General features: G+C 40.6%; 1 protein-coding gene across 2 annotated transcripts in view; it reads left to right on the forward strand.

Annotated features, from left to right (window-relative positions):
• Positions 1–21,807, forward strand: part of TSHZ3 (teashirt zinc finger homeobox 3) — a 102,578-nt gene extending 80,771 nt beyond the window's left edge. For both annotated transcript variants that reach the window (XM_081963213.1, XM_081963214.1), the window contains exon 2: positions 15,806–21,807. In XM_081963213.1, the coding sequence (XP_081819339.1) occupies positions 15,806–19,008 (3,203 nt within the window). In that variant the 3' untranslated portion in view covers positions 19,009–21,807. The remainder of the gene's footprint in view (positions 1–15,805) is intronic.
• The last annotated feature ends 1,612 nt before the right edge of the window (positions 21,808–23,419 follow it).

Genomic DNA, 23,419 nt, shown 5'->3' on the forward strand with positions numbered 1-23,419 from the left:
CACCGTTTCAAAGCTGAAAAGCCATTGCTGTCCGAAAACATCTCCATGGTCATGTGGCCGGCATGACTAGACACCGAAGGCACACAGAACGCTGTTACCTTCCCACCAAAGGTGGCTCCTATTTTTCTACTTGCATTTTTACATGCTTTGGAACTGCTAGTTTAGCAGAAACTGGGACAAGTAACGGGAGCTTACTCCATTATGCAATGCTAGGGATTCGAACCGCTGAACTGCTGACCTTTCTAATCAACAGGTTTAGCATCTTAGCCACTAAGCCACTGCATCCCAACTGCTATAACATAACATTGGGTTAAATTTCAGAGCTGTGAACGGCTGGGAGCGAAAGTGGGATAGGCACGCCATCTCAACGATCAGTCTTTTCAGATGCATGCTCAACCCATAACCTCAACACTAATCATGTCCCAGAGTGCAAAATGTAAGAATTGTCTACATACCACAACAAAATAGAGAATTAAACAAAGTACATGCAATTGTAGAGATGACCAGGCTGAGCCCAAGGGAGGGGTCAAATGCATCAGCAATCTTGAATCACTTCATGCTCACAAGTATTTAAGTCCAGTCCACTTTGAATTCCTTCTACTCTTATCTCCCACTAATTTCCTTTGGCCACTCACTAATAGTTCAGATTCTTGTAGAGAGCTTAACCTTACAATAAATCTTTATATCCATGTGAACTATCCGGATCTCTTCATTTTCCTGGGGTTTGACATGAATTTCCTCATGTCATTTGGATACAGGCACTTTGACTTAGATGGGGGACCTCTCTCTCTCTCTCTCTCTCTCCATTTCCTCCACCTTTCCATCTCCATTTCCTTCATCTCCTTCTCCATCCTTCCTTTGTACTCGCCAATCTGAAATGCTGAATACAATAATCTGAAATAATCTGTCAGCAGATTACAATTTTGTTTAATTTTAATGTGGCTAACATAAGATGGTTGTATAGTAAATTTATGCAACTGATCAGTTATTAAATTTCTGCATCTGCAAAAGAAGCAATCAAACCTCTTATTATGGTTGTTGTGAGTGAATGTTAAATGTCAAGGAGTTACCAGTGCGCTGCAGGAAGCACGTTACAGTTAAAGATGCATAAAATATCAGCACTTTTTTTAATGCTTGTGCATTCAACAAAGACTCCCATCCTAATTAACTGGTATGGAAATAAATAATTTTTACAAACTACCTTAGAAACAGATTTTTCCCCTCCTCCCATCAAAGTCTACTGCTCTACAGAAATAGCCATGCTGTTGCATGGATGTTTTTTTCTTCTTAATTTGCAGATGCGATGAAATATTCAAGCCTCACACAGATTTTGAAAACACCATTATAAACCCAATGCCCTTCTGCTAAAAGTGTAACATTGTGTGATCAGTCTGATGATTAATCTTGAGGTCTGGCTTCTTGAAAAATGATTTCCTTTCCCCCCCCCCTCTTCTTCCTTCCCCCTTGCTTTTCCAAAAAATGGAAATATTGTGAAGCTACTGTAATTTGAAAGATACTCTCCACCTATTACATAGCCTCCATTCTTTCTCAACATTATCGTTGATATGTTGATACCATGCTATTTTCTCTTAATCCATTAAAAAAAAGAAAGCGTAAAAATTCAAATTTAAAGTACAGGTAGTCCTTGATTTTATGAACACAGCGGAGCCCAACATTTCTGTTATGAATTGGGATATTTCTTAAATGATTTTTGCCCCATTTTACGACCTTTCTTACCACAACTGACAAGTGAATATCTGTATTTATTAAGTTAATAACACAATTCTTAAGTGAATCTGGCTTCCCCATTGATTTTGCTTGTCGGAAGGTCGCAAAAGGGGATCCACAGGGACACTGCAATGGTCGTAAGTGCGAAAAACTGTCATAACTCACTTTTTTCATTGCAACTTTGAATGGTCACTAAAGGAACTTGTATAAGTCGGGAATTGCCTTACCTTTAATATATATGTTTAACAATATATTATCTACCGAGTCCCTTTTTGGGAGAGGGGCGGTCTAAAAATCTAAGAAATAAATAAATAAAAATAAATACCAAAATTGAGGTTAATCATATTTGTATGTGTGTGTTTTGGAGTGGCACACTTGGGAGGTGTAAAAACTGATAAACAAATAATACTGCTCTGTATAGTCAAGGAAGGGATGGATCAGTGGCTAAGAAGCTGAGCGTGTTGATCAGAAGGTCGGCTGTTCGGCAGTTCGAATCGCTAGTGCCGCGTAACGGAGTGAGCTCCTCTTATTTGTCCCAGCTTCTGCCAACCTAGCAGTTCGAAAGCACATGAAAAATGCAAGTAGAAAAATAGGCACTACCGTTGGTGGGAAGGTAACAGCATTCCGTGCACCTTCGGCATTGAGTCATGCCGGCCACATGACCACAGAGACATCTCTTCGGACAGTGCTGGCTCTTCGGCTTTGAAACGGAGATGAGCCACCCCCCCCCCCCCGAGTCAGGAACGACTAGCACATATGTGTGACGGGAACCTTTACCTTTACCTTGGGATTGTGCTGAAATGGATAGATTAACCTTAAAAATTAAAGATAAAGAAGACTCAAAATATTATCAGACATGGAATAAATTTTACGAATAGATAGAGGCAAGAGTTAGAATTCAGAGGGAAAATAAGTTTACGAATGTCAATAATTGTTAGTATGGAAAAGAAAGATGTATAAAACTATGACTATAATAAGGGAAGAAATTGTAAATAGGCTAATGTAGGTAGAAATTTAGGTAAAGCTCTTTTTCTTTACTCTTTTTGGTCATAACACTATAATTACTGTTATTATATTATTGTTATAGTTACTAGCTTGTGTGTTGAGATTTACTGCTAACTTTTCTTTGGCTTTGCTTTGTTTGTAATTATTATCCTGACATGTCACTGTCTTTTCAATTGAAATAATAAATAAATAAAGGAATAATTAAAGGAATAATCAGATTCCCAAGATGGGAATGAGATAGATTCCCCTCCCCAACCAAGAGGACCCCCTCAAAATAAAGGCCGTTCATAGACAACTTAAAGACTTTAAACATCACATGAGGATGTGCTGACCTACTTGCCCCAAACTGAAAATGCTGTAGGTTCTTGCTGCCCGATATGCTACATAGCAAAGGAGGATCTAGTGCAGTGGTTCCCAATGTGGGGCCCACACCCCCCAGGGGGCAATTTGATTTTTAATGGGCAATTTGAACCTTGTTTAAACCAAGCGAATGGCCTTTTAGCTTAGGTGGGGCATAGCCAAATAAGGTTGGGAACCACTGCACCAGTGCCAGTGCTAATGTTAATAACAGTGTAATAACAAGGACAATAATTGTGAGTGTGTGGAGGGCAATTGTCATTATTGTAGGCAACTGTAATTTCCTAAAGTGGACTCAACTCAAGAGTAGACTTGCGTGTGACACTGTTAACATTTAAGGATTCTTTGAAAGATTCTTCACGCCAAAGATAAAGGAAAGGGGGGGGGGGGAAATTCCGGTAGAGCATTAAGGAGTTTGCTTCTGAAATGTGTTTAATGTAAATATGCTGTCAGATACTCTTCAAGTAATTGACAAGAGCAGATGATTAGCAGTGTTCTCAATACTGTTTTTGCATAATCTCACATTTTGACAGTTCTCTTCAGCGTCTCTTTATTGTCAGTGCTCTGCAATCAGGAATATTTTTTTCTTTTCCTTGACAACATTTACTTTGTCATTATAAATCTTGTAAATGGTCATTTAACTTGTTCGGTGTGCATGTACAACTCTCAATAGGCACACATTTGCAGTATCTTTCTTTGTGGGGAAGAAACTGTCAGGGAACAAAAAAAAAACCTTGCTACTCTCAAAAGAAAGTAGGTTAATATCATTGTTAAAAATAAGAATGAGAAAGGAAGAGAGAAACTGTACCCCTTTGATAATTGTGTATATTCAGCGTATTCCAATCTGATTTAAAAGTAGCTATACTCGGGACTGAAACAGAGAATTATTTACAGAGTGGTGTGCAAGTCGTCAGTGGACTTGCTCTGATTTCTGAACTTTGGGTAACTAAAATTATTAGCTGATTACATGGCAGGTCACTCAACTTAAGGAGTCATCCACATTTATTGGACATTGGGGTGGTATCATCCATCATAATGGATTTCATTGTCAGAGAGATAGGTGACAAAGCGCTGAGTCTGGTAGCATCAATTGTTTGTTCGGAAGAGTTGTAGCTACGACAGTGTATAAGAATGCATCTGCAAAGTTTGCACGAAAGAAACAATCAATTAGATCTGGGTCGTTGTTTTTTTTAACATTGAGAGGGCTAGAGTTAGTATGCAAAGAAAAAATATCTGCTGTGAACTCCACGTGGTGTCAGGAAGGGCATCAGGTCAGTAAATGCTCAGCTCCATCCAGTCACTCTGACTCTATCCCAAATTAAGGAACTACAGGGTCATAAAAGGGGAGGGTTTTTTAGAATTAGGGTTAGGATCTATAGAGAAAGTTATATACAAAAACTTGTACATTGTGAAATACTGTCTGTGGCTTTGAGAATCTTTGCAACATTAACATGGGTTGAATTGGGTTTAGATTAGTGTTAATCTAATTAGTTTAGATTAGTGGTTCAGTGGCTAAGACCCTGAGCTTGTTGATCTGAAAGATCAGCAGTTCAGCAGTTCGAATCCCTAGCGCTGCATAACGGAGTGAGCTCCCGTTACGTGTCCCAGCTTCTGCCAACCTAGCAGTTTGAAAGTATGTAAAAATTCAAGTAGAAAAATAGGAACTACCTTTGGTGGGAAGGTAACAGCATTCCGTTCGCCTTCGGTGTTTACTCATGCTGGCCACATGACCACGGAACTGTCTTTGGACAGCGCTGGCTCTTTGGCTTTCCCCCCCATTCAATTCTGGAGCTGACCAGAAATCCAGTTCCCCCACCATAGAGTCTCGTCTTAGTGTGGCATTCTTTTTCCTCTGCTGACCAGACATCTGGTTCCCCCACCATAGAGTGTCCTCCTAGCATGGCATCCTTTTTCCTCTGCCTCTCCTTACTGAAAGCCCTGTCAATTGTGGAGCCAACCGGATCCACAGGAAGCCGCAACAGAGGGATGAAAGAGCCACATGCTGCTTCAGAGGCACATGCGGCTTCAGAGCTGCAGGTTGCCAACCCATGGGCTAGGCTAATTATGTAACCCTATATTTGTAGCCCTGGGCTGTAGTTAGGATTCAGCCGTTCAACCCAGGATGTTGTAAATAGTTGAATTTTGAAGAAGGAAAGGAACAAAGTGACCTTATGTACATGGTTAAGGGTTCCAATCCTATGGTGCCCATATTCTTTAATTCGTAGCATGCCCATTGTGCAAACAGTCGATACGATAAACTTTCAGCTTTACTTGAATCATTGGTCTTCTTTCTTCAGCTCTCTTTAATCTATCTCCATGGATTTCCAGCTCATATAGATTTGGTCAGTGACAAGGGTTAGAGTAGTCTTGTAGAACATTTACTTGTAGCAGTGAAAAAGCACACATTCATCAAGGGATTAAGTCAATCCAATTGCACTGGAGATCAATGGGATGCTTACGTGATCCCTCTTAGGCGCCAAGGTTTTTCAACTTCTTTTGGTGAGAATTCACAGACACCGATGCATTTCTCCACCTTAAAGCCATTTATCTCAGAATGTCAAATTGCAATAATTAACCATTATTGATCTTAAATTCAATTAACTTCATTAACTCAGGTCATGATGAGGGTGTTTGCAAGGAAAAAGCATTTGACAATTGCCTTTTTCTTATGTGACATTGAAGTGATAAACTATTCTCTTCATATGCTGTGTTTGGGACATACAGTACATTTTCAAAATTAGCCAAAATCTGGTGGACACCTTCTTAAGGATCATTCCTCGTTATTCTTAAAGGGAGCTCATATTTGGGCTTAAGATTATTGATAGTTCTACATGATTTTCCTATTGGTGAAACTTGAGCAGTGGGAAGTAAAGTTGAACCCCTCCACTTTATATTTTACACATCAAGATTTTGAACATTTAGTAACCAAATTCAGCCCCTCAAGTTTATGCAGTACACTGAATCATCAATTCACCAAACAGGTGAATCAATGATTCAGCTTTACTCTAGGCCCCATAACAATGTCAGTTGAGATGAACACTGACCAGTCTTAATATATTCCACATATCAGAGGTGGTATTCAGCAGGTTCTGACCAGTTCTGGAGAACTGGTAGCGGAAATTTTAGTTGACTTGAATGATCTTGTTGCTCTCATGGTTAACACATAAGACATCCATTTCTTCAGCTAGGAACGAAAGTTGCTTCTCTATTTGGTTGGAGAAGGGAACACAAATTTCATGACATGTTTAATTGATTACTTTGCCTTCGTCTTTCAAGTTTTGGCTTTGCTGTTCAAACCTTGGCAGCAGTGAGAAAGTTTAAGAAGGAAAATGGCTTGATGACCATGTTTGATTGCATGGTGGGTTTCAACGAAATGAGACTCTGGGGCTCGAACTTCCTCAAAGTTCCATTTTATTAGAGATGTCATATTGGTACATCTGGGAAAACCTGAATCTGAAAGCTTCCAGGTTTTCCCCACCCAAATGAAAGTTCAAATTCCTACCCAGCACCCACATATCCATCACGTGGTCCAATCAGGCATCATTCAAAACTGGAGATGCCTCCCAGTCACACCCCTCAAGGTACAGGGCAGAATGTCCTTGACTCTCTGAGAAAGGAATTTTATTATGACTATATGTCTCCCATACTCGATATAATTCCCCTCCCATTTCCCCACAGCATTAACTGTGGCAGGCCTGAAGGCCCAATGTAAAAGATGGCTTCCAGGCTTGACAGAAGAATTGCAACCATTAGGAGCTATTTGAGACACAGTGAAAATGACATAGTGAGAATTTAAATACATGGATCTACTTACCCTTGCTCAAGTTGACTGGAACTCTAGTATTCGTCTTTCATGGTTCAAAGGTGAATAAATATTTCCATCTCCAGACTCAACATATAACCACAAATGTTGGGATTCAGTCATTTGAACATTAACCCATCAATTAGCAGAATAACATAGAACAGAATTGGAAAGGAACCTTGGAGGTCTTCTAGTCTAACCCTGCTTAAGCAGGAAACCGTATACCATTTCAGACAAACGGCTGTCAAGTCTCTTCTTAAAACCCTCCAGTAGCCCCCACAACTTTTGGAAGCAAGTCATTCCACTGATTAAGGTTAAGGTTAGGGTTAGGATTTAGGGGTGGGGTTGGTTAGTTTTGGTTCAAAGTTCATAGTTTTGGTAACACATTTTAGTTATTCCTTTTTCAGAACCATGTGAAATGGAAGTCTTGTTGACATGTACATGGTAGGAACAAAGGAAACTGTCCGATGATAATTCAAACTTGATTTTTTAATGGTTAAATTTGTATCCAGTTTTTGGGTATGGCATCTCTATGCAGTTTATATGTTTTCCTCCCTTTATTTAATTCCAGACTAACAACTCAGCCTCAGTGAGAAAGGTGTACCGTAATTGCTCCAGTGTCACTTAATGGAATTCCATTGCTAAATGTGGATTTTCCCAGCCCTGATCCAACATCTTAACCCCCTATGTCACTGTAGTCCTTTTATGTAAAACAAAATATATCTAACTATGTGGTTGAAAACTCACCTTGACTTGCTGAGACTTGCATCAAATCATTTCACATAGGCTATTCAATGAATAAGGGACACGGTGGCTCAGTGGCTAAGACGCTGAGCTTGTCGATCAGAAAGATTGGCAGTTCAGTGGTTCGAATCCCTAGGGCTGCATAACGGAGTGAGCTCCTGTTACTTGCCCCAGCTTCTGCCAACCTAGCAGTTTTAAAGCATGTAAAAATGCAAGTAGAAAAATAGGAACCACCTTTGGTAGGAAGGTAATAACGTTCTGTGCACTTTTGGCGTTTAGTCATGTCGGCCACATAACTACAGAGACGTCTTCAGCTGGCTTGGAAACGGAGATGAGCACTGCCCCCTAGAATCGGGAACGATTATGTGCAAGGGGAACCTTTACCTTATTCAATGAATATAGTTGAACAGAGTTGAAACCTTCTCAATAGGTCCCAGGAAAAAAGTCAATTTCAAGAGAAAAAAAAACATGACCTAATTAGATGATTGTGAGTGGGCGTGCAAGCCCTGGCCACGTTAGCCTTGATTTCCATGGATAAATGCTGGCAACGGATTTTCATCAGGATGTAGTTTCTTTGTTTACCGCTTCTAAATGTCACATCACAGGGCCAAGTTTTAAAGAATATCTTTAGGTGCTTCCAAGCGGCTAATTTTGACGAGACAACATTTGTGTAATTAGCAAATTCACAAACAGCATTTTAAAGGTGAACAGAAGACATGTTCTTTCTCACAGTGAATTGTGTGTGTGTGGGGGTGTTGTTTCCATATGAATGAATAGGGTGCTTTAAGCTTTGTCCATGCTGCAGTTAGCAAGGGACGTTTTTTGCAGTGAAGGGAGATTTCACTTGCCCCAAAGGAAATTGAAATGGAAAAATTACCCTCCCCTTTCACTCTTCATATCCAGATGTTCCAATTTCTGGATAAAATGGAATTGCTTGTTTGTTTAGATGTCTACATCCACCCTGCTCCTCACCGCGACTCCGGCTGGTGAATAAACTTGAAAGCAGAAACCACAGAATAAATGACCATTAAACATTCACCAGATGAGGGTAGAAACCACAAAATCACACCATTTAAGCAGCCATTTATGCAATGGCTAATTCATTAAAGGTACACGGTTGTCCCTTACACAACAAGTTCTCTTAAACAATACCCCCACCTCCTCCTTGTTACTAGTGGATTTTTTTTTTTTTTTTGTATCACTTGTTGCAAGCAGCTGTTGTTTGATAAACATAGGTGGTAAAACCATTTGCAAAGGATTTTAGATCTCAGCTGCTGGTTAACTTGGGATTGTTGCCTTTATAATGTCTGGGTTAAAACCAACCAATTTTACCCAAGAGGAAACTTTTTAGTCTTATATAGAGTAAGCTTTTTGCACACAATAGATACAAACTTAAGGTAAACCGTACCAAACTCGATTGCAGAAAATGCGACTTCAGCAACAGAGTGGTCAACGCCTGGAATGCAGTACCTGACTCTGTTGTTACATCTTCAAACCCTCATAACTTTAACCTTAAACTGCCTACTGTTGATGTCACCCCATTCCTAAGAGTTCAGTAGGGGCGTGCATAAGTGCACCAGCGTGCCTACCATCCCTGTCCTACTGCCTCCGCTTATTCGTACCCATTTACTATGTTCATACTTACTTTTATACTTATAACTGTTATCTTTTCCAAGTTTGACCAACTTTAAAATAAATAAATTTAAAAATTTGCACCATGATCAGAAGGGCCACACCACTTACCTCTCTCCTGCCTGGCACCCATCCCTTGGGCTAAGTCACCCGTGTCCTACTGTCCCCATTTATTTGTACCCATGTCCTGTGTTCTTATTCATGTTTATTCTTTCCTGTTATCTTGCACATGAGTGACGAACTAAATAAATAAATAGCTAATCCTAAAAGAGACCCGGAATTGATAGCTAAACAAAACACAATCAATCCCTTTGATGGCTGGCCACTGCATATACAGTGATATGGCAGGTGAGGGAAGTACCCACATTTGGTCACAGAATCCAACAACTCAGGTCTCGCTCTAAGTCCATCTTAAGAATTGTGTTAAAATCATTGATCTTTAAAGTTCTGCCCCACGGTTGGCCTTTACTCCCCGCCCCCCTCCTGCCCTGCCACACACACTTCTGTTTTGGATTTGCTTAGGAGCCACAATTGCCGACCCCATAAAGCACAACTGAATTCACAAAGAGATAGTAGAAAATAACATGCTGTATTTTCTGGAGACAGGAGACCTTCACAAAATCCCCCAGCCGAATACTCTTCTTTGAAATGAACAAGGAGTGATACATGGCATCCTTTCATCCACTTTAATCAGTTAGCCTGTATGGCCCGTGGCACAAATTCTCAACCGAGTCCAAATCTCGCCAGCTCGTGTAAATTGATGGTGTAGGGAGTGCAGAGTCCTCAGTTTGAGTCAGAAATCCAAAAAAAAAAAGAGCAAGTCTGAGGATTTAGTCACTAAATCAGTTCATAAGCGCTTGCTTGGGCTTTGTAAAAGAAAGTCATAAAAGGGAAAATAGAACTCTTAAGGAAACCCGCAATTAGAAAGAGATTCCTTTCTGCTAAGATTGGAAAAGGAAATCAAACCTTTAGGTAATAGGTTCAGTAAAAGTGATCTAAATGGTAGGGCCATATTGTTCCACAGAATTATGGAGGATTTGTTGTAAATTAGCTTTCTTGGCATGGAGAAACTTAAATATTTTGGCCACCTAAAGAGAAGGAAGGACTCACTGGAGAAGAGCCTCATGCTGGGAACGATGGAAGGCAAAAGAAGAAGGGGACGACAGAGAATGAGGTGGCTGGATGGAGTCACCGAAGCAGTAGACGTGAATTTAAATGGACTCCAGAGGATGGTAGAGGACAGGAAGAGGACAGGAAGGACAGGAAGTATGGTAGAGGACAGGATGGTAGAGGACAGGAAGGTCTGTTATCCATGGGGTCGCGATGGGTTGGATATGACTTTACGACTAACAACAACAACAAGCTTTCTTGACCTCAGATAACAGAAAGCAGGAAATCTCTGTAAGATTACCAACTTGGATCGCAATTGAAAGACTGGCATATTCATTTACTAGCCTGAATTTAGCTCCTCCTCCCACTCCCGCTCACCCTTATTTTAATGTATACTGGCATAGGCTTTCATGGTGAGCATCTATCAAGCAATGATAATCTTTTGGGATGAATGGTCATGGTATAGTTTTATAGCATCTTGACAATTTTTGTTTCTTTGCAATCCTTTGCGATATGCGGTCGGCTCTTTTATAATAAGAGGGATCCAGAACTACATATGCTGTAGGCATCTACTCTGCTAACAGTCTCAGAAATAGCAAATGCAGAGATATGTCTCTTTGCCAAGGCCAATATGCATCACATTTCAACATTCAAATTCTGGTTCGGATTAATACACAGTCCAATGTATTTTTAGAGCTCCTGGGCAGTTCCATGTCCACTCCTTTTCCCCTTCCAAATTTCATTCTTCGGATGAATAATATTGGATGAATAATACTGATGTTTGGTAGGATGTATGCTGGTCCAAAAGAATGAAGGCCAGTAGTGAAAAACTTATCAGAAATTCCGAAGTTGTGTCCGACCCATCGCGACCCCATGGACAATGTTCCTCCAGGCCTTCCTGTCCTCTACCATTCTCTGGAGTCCATTTAAGCTCATGCCTACTGCTTCAATGACTCCATCCAGCCACCTCCTTCTCTGTCGTCCCCTTCTTCTTTTGCCCTCCATCTTTCCCAGCATTAGGCTCTTCTCCAGTCAGTCCTTCCTTCTTGTTAGGTGGCCAAAGTATTTGAGTTTCAGAAATTCAGTGGGGTTAGCTAATTAGATAACATCTACTTTTTAATGAAGAATTTGTAGGAGACAATCGGGAAGACCTGGAAGGCGGAGTTAAATGTATCATCAGTTTAAACCTAAAGGTGTTTCCCCCCCCCCAAAAAAAAAGGCAATTGGACTTTCTTTCATCAAGAAAGTCCAGTTTCTTTTGGGAAAAAGCACATATCTTCTAATAAAAATAATATAATAACATCAAACATGATTATTCTCATCATGCTCATGTTATCAGTTGCCATTTTAGTCTTATCTCTATCTTAATGTATTTTCTATTCTTCTTCTTGTCTTCTTCTTTTATTTCCAATTTCCTTTTTTATTCTCTAAGCATTGGTAAAATGCTTCCCATATCATATAATAATCAGTTTGTTCCCTTTTCTCCTTAATTGCTAGTGTTAGTCTATTCATTTCTGCACATTCTCATATTTCCCTAATCACTTTCTCTTTAGTAGGAATCTCTTCACTTTACCAATATTGTGCAAATACAATTCTAGCTTCTGCTAATACATGAATAATTGAATATATATTTTCTTTGTTATAAGTTTCAGGCCAGATCCCCCCAAAAGATAGAATTTCATTGACTGTTAATTAGGATCAATTTAGTGCTGACTATTAATTGTTTATTTATTTTGTGTAGGCTATAAATAATAAATCCTTTGTGCTTAAACTCAGTGAGTGATCCTGGTTCTTTGCACCTGACAGCATTTTTTTAAAAAAAGGTTTCCTGGAGTTCTCATAGAACACTTAAAAAAAGAGAAGCCCAAAGCTAACAATGAAACAATATAAGAAGATGTTTTTGATCCGGAGACCAGTGAAACCACACTCGTAGATTAAGACTGAAGGCGAATTACTGTTCCTTCACCAGAGAAACTTTGCACAGTTACAGATACAAGATAATCCAATAATTTGATACAATTAGGATGTGATAAGCATCAGGCACACATTCCCTAGCCATGTATTCAAGCCCTATCGAATGTGAAGGGAATGCTAATATACCATTAGAGTGGTGTGTAATTAAGAAACTACATCCCCATTCTTTGCAATAAATAATAAAACATTCCAGAAATAGCTTTTGTATCACATTGCCCAAAGCGTTGTGTTTTCTAGCTGCAATTCGGCAGTTCGAATCTCACCTGGCTCAAGGTTGACTCAGCCTTCCATCTTTCCGAGGTGGGTAAAATGAGGACCCAGATTGTTGGGGGAAGAGGCTGACTCTGGAAACTGCTTAGAGAGGCTGTGAAAGCACTTTGAAGCGGTATATAAGTCTAAGTGCTTTTGCTATTGCAATGGAAGTCAGTTTAGTAGCAACTTTTAAAATAGTGAGTCGTCAACTATTGTTTTGCATAAGGATATATGCAGGGGTGGGCTTCAAAAAATTTAGCAATGGGCATGACATAGTTGGCCTCCTGAACCACAGCGGGGTGGGGGAACAGAGCGTTTTTGCCCTCCCTGGGGCAAAAGACTCAAGGAAAGCTTTTAGGAGGGCAAAAATGGCCTCCTTAGGCTCCAGAGGCTAGGAGTGGGATTTGGGGGTTCTCCAAACGGCACAGAATCTTAGCTAGAGGTTCTCCCAAACCCCTGCGAACCCCCAGCAGCCCAGCCCTGGCATAGATGTGTGAGCTCTCTGAATCAGGGTGGATTCAAGCAAGGAAATATGAATCTGCTTACTTTGTGTAATATATGCAAACCAAAGAACAGAATATAAAGAATGGGAAAATCAGTACTTGTTGAAATGCAAGAAGAAGGCAAGTAATTTGGGAAATTCTTGTATTCTAGGTGGCTGACAATAAAGTTGTTTGCGTTAGCTCTTTTATGAGTGGCTTTGGTTGCTGACATTTGCACACACATTATGTGCAGACTAGCAAAGCTTGTACATCTTGAGCAGGAATATACAATGCCATTTCTATCCCTAGCCCATTTTTTTTCCTGGTCCTTGCTTTCTTTCATCCCTTCCCCCCCCTCCCCCAATTTAACCTGTTTGTTTTTTTTAAGTCTGTCCATAGGCACAGGGAAGCCAGAGTCACTTAACAACCATGTTGTTAACTTCACAAATGCAGTGATTCACTTAACAGCTGTAGCCAGAAAGGTCATAACATGCAGCAAAACTCACTTAACAGAAGTTTCACTTAGCCTCAGCAATTTTGAGCTCAATTGTGGTCGTACGTTGAGGAATACCTGTATATTGGTTTGGGAAGAGCAAATTAGATACGTTTGCAGGTGGACCAGAGCTTCAGTAACAACAGGGTCTAGCGCCTTTAGTTCTTTGAAATAACCCAGTAGTTGTGCAGTGCAGTAATATAGTTCGGCTTTTCCGTTGCTTGAATCAAAGTACAGTCTAGTGCCTTATACAGTACACGAATCTCTGTCGGGACCCCCAATGTAGCTTACAGTGAAGAAATATTGACAAAATAGTCTAAAGAGCAAACACTTTGACATTTGTAATGTCCACTGGAAGACCTTGTGTATATTTATCCTGGAAGAATAAGAGCAGAATATCAATTTTTTTCTATCAGTTTTACAGCAGGGCCGTTCGGTTTTTCTTACTCAATGTCAAAAAGTCTTTGCAACGGACATGAAGTCATAGAGAAGTCGATTATCCCCTTTCCCCATAATGCTTTTCTCTCTATAAATTAATTATTATTTTTTTTAAAAAAATGGGAGAACTCACTGAATGCGCCAGGCTTTGCTTTAAGAAACGTTATTCCCCAAATTTCTAAATGCCACAAGGATAGTTTTTATAACTGTAAGTTGAAAAGCATTTTGCACAAGCTCAAATTCCCCCCCCCCTTTTGTCCACTAACGGGTAAAGTTGGAAAAAATTTTCAACATTTAAAACAAAAAATCCATCTATGGAGCCTGTCCTGAATTTTGCTATTCATGGACTACAATTTAACCAGGGAAATTATAAAATAAATTCCACAATTTTATCTAAACTCACATCTAGAATGTATATAGCATTTTTTAATTCTCTGGAGCGTCTTTCTTTATTACTTTTATCGTTTATTTGTTAAACCACTTTAGTCTAGCTGCCCATCTCAGAAATAAGCAACTCTAGACGGGGTATGACAGAACTAAAAACAATTGAAAAGTACTTTAGAAAGTATAAAACCAGTTTTGTATATACTTTTGCATCAAAAAAGTTTAAAAAGTTCTATCTTTAGTTCAGCGTATTTTTTTCAAATCCAGAATTTTCTCAGGGTAAGAGCAAATGTTATTTATAAGTGGCTTATCCTACAGAACTAAGAATTGTGGCCTGTAAGATCCTGTTAGTGATGGAGTGGCTAAGTGGCTAAGACGCTGAGCTTGTCAATCAGAAAGGTCGGCAGTTCGGTGATTCGAATCCCTAGCGCTGCATAATGGAGTGAGCTCCCGTTACTTGTCCCAGCTTCTGCCAACCTAGCAGTTCAAAAGCACATAAAAATGCAAGTAGAAAAAATAGGGATCGCCTTTGGTGGGAAGGGAACAGCGTTCTGTGCTCCTTTGGCATTTAGTCATGCCGGCCACAAGACCACGGAGATGTCTTCGGACAGCGCTGTCTGTTCAGTTTTGAAACGTAGATGAGCACTGCCCCCTAGAGTCGGGAACAACTAGTACATTTATGCAAGGGGAACCTTTACTTGTTAAGATCTTGTTAATTAGAGAGTTGAGTGACTTACAAAATTTTGAGAAGCTTGCTTACTTACTTATTTGAGTATAGTTTGTAATACTAAGCCTGATGCTCAGTTTAGTATCTGCATCGCTAAACAGCTCCTGCAATAAATGCAAGCTTTTAATTTTCTAATAAGTCAGGAAGACCTTTTTTCCCCCATTCTTGTTGCTTTGTGGGATTTATTGTTATTCTTGTTGATGGTTTTTATGTTTTATTAAAGATTGGGTCTGGAAAAAAAAACTCTGAGTAAAAAATAAAATTCTGGCTTAATTTAAATTGTGAATCTGTCTGTTAAGAAATACATTAGGGGTAGAAGAAGCATAAGACATATTAATTGACAGACAGGAACTGCTGTCTCTGAGGTTGATACAAGTAATTTATTACTTTAGAAATGAATGCCACCTCCAGAATGTGCTTCATTAATTTCAAATTTAGTTTTAATTTCAAGCTGTTGCCCCTTGAGAAGAATAAGGTGGCAAATTATGTTTGAAGAGCAGATTTTTTTCCCCTTCCCCTCTTCCTCTTGCTTGGTAGAAATGCTAAATTTTGACTGTTTAATTTTAACAAATCAATGCAAATCTTTGACTGAAACATGCCAGCTGCTGATCGAAATGGAGACTAGCTATCACTAACTGTGTTTTATTATTTGTTCTCTCTCTCTCTGTCTCTGCTAGCTTATGTTTCGGATGAGCTGAAAGCTGCTGCCCTGGTGGATGATGACTTGGATCCGGAGGAGACAGCAATGGATGGAGAGCCTTCTGCAAAGTACGCCTGTTCAGAAAAGGACTTTGGCAAGAATTGCCAGAGCTATCAGAACTCTCCAGCCGCTGAATTTTCCAGCCATGAAATGGACAGCGAGTCCCATATCAGCGAGACGAGTGATCGAATGGCTGATTTTGAGAGTGGGTCTATCAAAAACGAGGAGGAGAGCAAAGAGGTCTCCATAGCACTGGAAGAATCTGTGGTGTCGGACAGCTTGGAGCAGATGAAGGCTGTCTACAATAACTTCCTCTCCAACTCCTATTGGTCCAACCTGAATTTGAACCTCCACCAGCCAGCCGTTGAAAAAACCAACGGCAGCAGTAGCAGTAGCAGCAGTAGCAGCAGCAGCTGTGGCAGCGGGAGCTTCGATTGGCACCAGACTGCCATGGCCAAAACGTTGCAACAAGTATCGCAGAACAGAATTCTCCCCGAGCCCAGCCTTTTTAGCACAGTTCAGTTGTACAGGCAGAGCAGTAAACTTTACGGCTCCATCTTTACCGGAGCCAGCAAATTCCGCTGTAAAGATTGCAGCGCAGCCTACGATACTTTGGTGGAATTAACGGTGCACATGAACGAAACAGGGCATTATCGAGACGACAACCACGAAACGGATAACAACAACCCCAAACGATGGTCGAAGCCTCGTAAACGCTCCTTGCTTGAAATGGAAGGGAAAGAAGATGCCCAGAAAGTATTGAAGTGCATGTACTGTGGCCATTCCTTTGAATCGCTTCAAGACTTGAGCGTCCATATGATAAAAACAAAACATTACCAAAAAGTGCCTCTGAAGGAACCCGTAACCCCTGTAGCAGCAAAAATCATACCGGCCACTCGAAAAAAAACCTCGCTGGAATTAGAACTGCCAAGTTCCCCAGATTCTACTGGTGGGACCCCCAAAGGAACTCTTCCTGATGTCAATGACCCTCTTCAAAAGAATTCCAACCCTTACATTACACCAAATAACCGCTATGGACACCAGAACGGTGCCAGCTATGCCTGGCACTTTGAGGCGAGGAAATCTCAGATCCTCAAGTGCATGGAGTGCGGCAGTTCCCACGACACCTTGCAGGAACTCACAGCCCACATGATGGTGACAGGACACTTCATTAAAGTCACCAACTCTGCCATGAAGAAAGGGAAGGCCATTATAGAGTCCCCTGTCACGCCGACCATCACAACTTTGCTTGACGAGAAAGTACAGTCTGTGCCTCTCGCGGCCACCACCTTCACCTCTCCTTCCAGCCTGCCGTCCAGCGTCTCCCCAAAATTAAACATGGAAGTCAAGAAAGAAGTTGAGAAGGACAGAACAATTGCTGAGGAAAAGGTGAAAGACAAAGACAAATTAAGCGAAGATGAGGAAAAATATGACATCTCCTCCAAATATCATTACCTGACAGAAAATGACTTGGAAGAAAGCCCAAAAGGGGGACTAGATATTTTAAAGTCATTGGAAAACACGGTCACTTCGGCTATTAACAAAGCCCAGAATGGTACCCCAAGCTGGGGTGGATACCCCAGTATTCATGCTGCTTATCAGCTGCCCAACATGATGAAATTATCCCTAGGATCATCAGGAAAGAATACGTCTTTGAAGACCATGTTTGGAAATGCCGAGTTAATCTCTCCCACTAAAAGTCAGCCCCTGATTTCACCTCCAAATAGCCAGACTTCCCCCGTGTCCAAAACAAATTTCTATGCCATGGAAGAGTTGGTGAAGAAAGTCACGGAGAAAGTAGCCAAAGTGGAAGAAAAACTGAAGGAACCCGAAGCGGGAAAGCTTTCGCCCCTGAAGAGAGCCACCCCTTCGCCGTGCAGCAGCGAAGTCAGCGAACCCCTCAAGATGGACACTTCCAGTGACGTTGGGTTCAAAAGCCATCAGAATAGTCCAGTTTCTCAGAGGGAGAGCTGCAGAGACAGCCCAACCGGAGAACCGATGGAAAACGGCAAGGAGATTGTCAAGAAAATCGCGAATACCTTGACCAGCAGCGCAGCAATTATTACTGACCATCCTCCTGAGCAACCCTTTGTGAACCCATTAAGTGCATTACAATCTGTCATGAACATTCATCTTGGGAAGGCAGCGAAACCTTCTCTTCCTGCCCTGGACCCCATGAGCATGCTCTTTAAAATGAGCAACAGCCTAGCAGAAAAAGCTGCCGTAGCCACGCCGCCCTTGCAGCCCAAAAAACCAGATCACTTAGACCGTTATTTTTACCATGTCAATAACGACCAGCCCATCGATTTGACGAAAGGCAAGAGTGACAAAAGCTGCTCTTTGGGTTCAGTGCTTTTGTCATCCACATCAACGTCTTCAGCATCTTCTTCATCTACAGTGACAACTGCAAAGACATCTGCGGTTGTGTCATTTATGTCAAACTCGCCGCTACGCGAGAATGCCTTGTCAGATATCTCGGATATGCTCAAGAACCTGACAGAAAGTCACACATCAAAATCCTCCACACCTTCCAGCCTCTCCGAGAAGTCTGACATTGATGGCACTACAATTGAGGAACCAGAAGAAACGACTCCGGCTCAGAAAAGGAAGGGACGCCAGTCAAACTGGAATCCTCAACATTTACTCATCCTGCAAGCCCAATTCGCTGCCAGTTTGCAGCAGACGTCGGAAGGGAAGTACATCATGTCAGACTTGAGCCCTCAAGAGAGAATGCACATTTCCAGGTTTACGGGACTCTCCATGACCACCATTAGCCACTGGTTGGCCAATGTGAAATACCAACTCCGAAGGACAGGGGGGACAAAATTCCTTAAAAATTTAGACACGGGGCATCCGGTGTTCTTTTGTAACGATTGTGCTTCTCAAATCAGAACTCCTTCGACGTACATCAGTCACCTGGAGTCCCATCTAGGTTTCAGATTGCGAGACTTGTCCAAACTCTCCAGTGAGCAGATTAACAATCAGATAGCACAAATCAAGCCCTCCTCTGAGAAACTGTCGGCACCTTCGCCGGAGGAAGAGCTGGGGACTTCCTACCAATGTAAACTCTGCAACAGGACTTTTGCAAGCAAGCATGCTGTGAAACTTCATCTCAGTAAAACACACGGGAAATCTCCCGAGGACCATCTTCTTTATGTCTGTGAATTAGAAAAACAGTAGCGTCAACTTTTCTTCCTTTCTTTCTTTGTCACAGACAAGCTACCCGAACCACTGTACTTGGCTTTGAAGAAAACTGTCAGACATGCTGTTGAGTTTCTCCTTTGCCCCTTACGCATCCCTGTTCTTGGCACATAATTGTTATTTTAACTCTGGGGGTGTCACTCTAACTTTGGACGAGTCTCATTTTTTTAATATATATAACTGTATAGTGTTTAATAGAGGTACATAATCAGCTGTTGTTACTGGTAAAATATGAAGGTTAAAAACTCAGTGGTAAGTGTTTGGAACTTTGTGTAAATTGGGGTTTTTTTTTAGTTGCTGTGCGTCACTCTGATGCCTCAAGCTGCATGCATTGACAAGACAGTTTACTTAAGCATTTATTAACTAAAATCATGGTACACTTTTTTCATGGCAAATGAAGTGTGCTGGCTGTTTCTCACCTGTAAATCTTTAGCCCTCTGAGTACTTTGAAGCACTTTTGCATTAATCTGATTTCCTTTTTAAGGAAAAAACAACAACAATATAGACATGTTTTATTCTTGGGTTGTTGTTTTCTTGTGAGAAAAATCCCATTCTGGCTTAGTATTTCATTTTCTGGTCAAGGCAACAAGCCTGAACAAAAAAAAAGGATCAGCAGTCAGTCATGGTATCAAGAGATGTTTGAAAGGACACTTCCCCCTTGAGATGTTGCAAGAACTGTCATCACATGGACACGTGGACCAATTGAGCAGCAAATTGGTGGCAGTTCTTGAGATATCCCAAATAGGGATGGATAAACCATACAGTTCCAGACTGTCAGTCTTTCTTCCAGGGCACAACAGTCCATATGTTCTGAAGAAGAACCTGTAGATTTCTGGAAGATCATCTTCCAGAAGAGAAAATGGTTCACGGTGAGCCTAATCATTTCCTTGTCTAGGAAACCTACTTATAGACCATTCCGATATTGGATGATTGAGACGGTGCTCCCTATGAACCATTCTCTTCCCAAGGGAACATTTTTTACATCCCTGCCTTGTTTCACTACTGCCAATATTTATAACACATGCTTTACAAGTTGCATTAGCTCATCCAACTCTTTCTTCCATTGGTCCCCCCCCCCCGGTCAACATCAGAAGGGGGGCTGTGTCTTCTGAGACTAGAATGTGGCCTTTTCCGAGGGCTTTTTGAGTGGGTGGTCCCTCACCCCCCCTCCTCTTCAGCTCTACATTCCAATTAACCAGGCTTCAGCAATGAATTCAGGGTCCAGGCACAGTTGAATCTGCTGCAGATTTCCAAGTAAGTTCAAACCTGGGATTTAACAAAAGGGTTGAAGAGGATTCGAACACATCAGCTTTTTCTTTGGTCAAATCTGCTTCCTCCTTGCCTCTCCCATTTCTTCCTCAGGCACATCTTAGAGATCCTGACTTGACCACTGAACCCCCAGAGGTGTGTAGGTCCATAGTCAATATAGACTGACCAACCTTTCCATTTGCCTTCCTGCATGGATGGATGGTTGGGTTAGCATCTCCCCAAGAATCATTGACTTTCGCTAAGTTGCAGCCTTTGCAAGTGGTCAAAAAGATAAATCTGAGATCTGGTTCCTAAGATCTATATCTGGATATGTTCTTTGTTGGAATTAATAAACCTCTGTCTATGCAGGGGTGTGGCACCCATCTTGAAATTTGAAAATATATTATTTTCACATTGAAACATGTGTGTATATATTGTACAGATTTCAGAATCCACGAATGAAAAAAATAATGTGATTGTGGACAATGCCATTTCTTCTTTGATGTTTTTATCGATGATGGGTTTTCTAAATAATATGCTCTTGAGTCTAAGTGGTACCTATAAATATATAAATATATATATAAATATATAAAATAATAATGTATATTTCTTTTCTAGGTCAAAGGGTTTTCTTTTAACATCCAAACAATGTAAATTATATGAAAGATACAACAGATAGCATTTATAAAGTATTCAGAAACATTATTCTTGAAGCAAAGTATGATTATTGTTTTGTTTGCTATACAGTACATCTATATTGATAGAGGTCCATGTTTAAATTATGCATATTTATTAGTTATTTGCTACTTTTTTTTAAAGAAAAAAAAAGAACATTCTGATGATGAAGCCACAGACTGGGAGTGCATTAGAACTATTTTGCACAACACAAATTTTAAAGGTATTTATTAGTAAAATAATAATAAAAAAATTAAACAATAATTAATTCAAGAGAAAGCTCAAAATCAATTCAGTGCTCAAAGGGTTAAATCTATTTGGGGTGGGAGACTTGGAGGGGGAGAAAAATCTTGTACTGTATTTCCTAAACATTGATAAAAAAAAAGAGCCTTTAAAACATTTGTACTGTAATACTTTGCTTAAAAGTTATGAGGATTCTATGATATAACCTCTTAGTTATTTATAAGACTCTTGGTTGTTATTTCATATCTAGAATGCCTTCTGTCTCATTTTCTTTCTCTCTCTCTCTCTCTTTTCAGTTGGTAACTTTCTGTTTTGTTCTTCCTAATTATTCTCCCAAGATTTCATACTGCCGTTTTATCTTTAAGCATATGAAAGGTAACCCGTGGTTACCAGCACACTAAGTGATTCTCTTCGTCTCCATTTTTGGCGGTTAATTTGCAGAAGTAACTGACAGCTGACACCATATGAAAATCTATGTGTACAATATTGGCATGTAAACAGCGCAGACCCCAAACTGCACACTCTGTGCCCTCTTCTGTTGTTGACAATGTGGCACCATGATATGACTCTTCATATAACCTTTTTTTTTTCTACAGCCGCATTAAAATTGTCTTTTTTGCTATAATGTTGTGTCGCATTCACAATTATATCTGAAATGTGCTACGACTAATGAGCACATTAAAATTAAATTGTATGCTTGCTGTTTATGATGGAAACTTGGGGAAGTTTTTTTTTTTTTTTCCTCATCTGCCAGGTGCTGGCAGGCAAAAATTCTATATAAATCACTGGAGTTTTTGTGAACTTTAACATTTAAAGAGCAATTCAATTTCAATTTCAATTTATTAGCGCTTATAGACCGCCCCCTCTCCCGAAAGGGACTCGGGGCGGTGTACAGTCCATGTCAAAGAACAAAATTAAAACAATTAAAATTACTAAATGGACAGTATACATATACAAATATAAAATAGATAAAAAGCCCCTCAGCTTCTGTTTCTTCCACCTCTCGGGGTTCACAAACCCGTCATCAAGGCAGGCCCTTGAAAGCGCCAAGGGCCATACCTGCGAGAGAGGGGCCTCTCGCAGGCGGAGCAGGTCTAGCCTTGAGTAGATTGATAAAACCCAATTGGGTAAGGGTGCAGATGGTAATAGTTCCAAGTCTCAGCCCCCCGATGCCATGGGGGCCGGCGGCAACCTCCTACCCCTGTTGGGCACTCCACGGTAAGCTAGGAGCTCAAACAGGCGACCGCCATCGCCGGAAGCTCCTCCTCCTCCCGAACTTCCATTTTTAATAGGGAGTGAAGCCTTGGGACACATATTCAAAGGCTGAATTAAAAAAAATATATTCCCACCTCCCTACCATTACTGAATGAAGTGTAGGTTACGCCTTCTCCTTTTCCTTTGAGCGCAAAGAACAAAGGTTGTAAGCAGTGATAGTGATGAAACAAACAATGCCAAGTGTGGGTTAATATCCAATAAGATCCTGATGCAGAGCGGCTTTTAAACAGATTATTACAGTTCTACGATTTCATTTTATCTTCATTGGCATGTGCAAATGGCAATCTTCCTGGATCTTGGGTGGTTAAGGTGGGCAAAAAGAAGGAGGAGGAAGAAGAGGAGGAAGGGAAGGAAGGAAGGAAAGAAAGAAAAAGAAAGAAAGAAAGAAAGAAAGAAAGAAAGAAAGAAAGAAAGAAAGAAAAGAAAGAAAGAGAAAGAAAGATTCTAGCCACCCCTTAATGTCAGTGTCCACATAGAGAAGGCTGCAGTTTATTCTGAGTTATCCTCAACTTTGAGAGTAATTTGAACCTGTAGCTCTGTTTAAGTCATTCTTCTCCAACCCGATTCCTTCTAAAATAGGATGAGCTCCGACTCCCAAATTGGCCATACTAACTTGGAATTTTAACAATTTGAATCCCAAAACCTGGAATATTCAGGACACTGGAAAACTGCCCGTGGTTAAGTAGAAAAATCTGAACAAGTCTGACCAAGTTTTATATTCAGTTTAAGGGACATTTTCATGCATCAATCTAAACAGAATGCTAAACTCTATTTAAGGATACAGGATAGATTAAGGATGGATTAAGCATCTTCACGCAGCCAGATGCAGTTCTTGGTGGTTATTGGCACATGCCACAGTGCTGCAGGCTGAACAGAATGTGGACCAAATAACTCCAAACATGAAAACGTGGGTTCTTCCACTACCTTCCAGCGGTTTCCCTTCACATCT

The sequence above is a fragment of the Natrix helvetica genome, assembly GCF_964273705.1.
Source record: "Natrix helvetica genome assembly, chromosome: 10".
In the NCBI taxonomy this organism is placed as follows: domain Eukaryota; kingdom Metazoa; phylum Chordata; class Lepidosauria; order Squamata; family Natricidae; genus Natrix; species Natrix helvetica.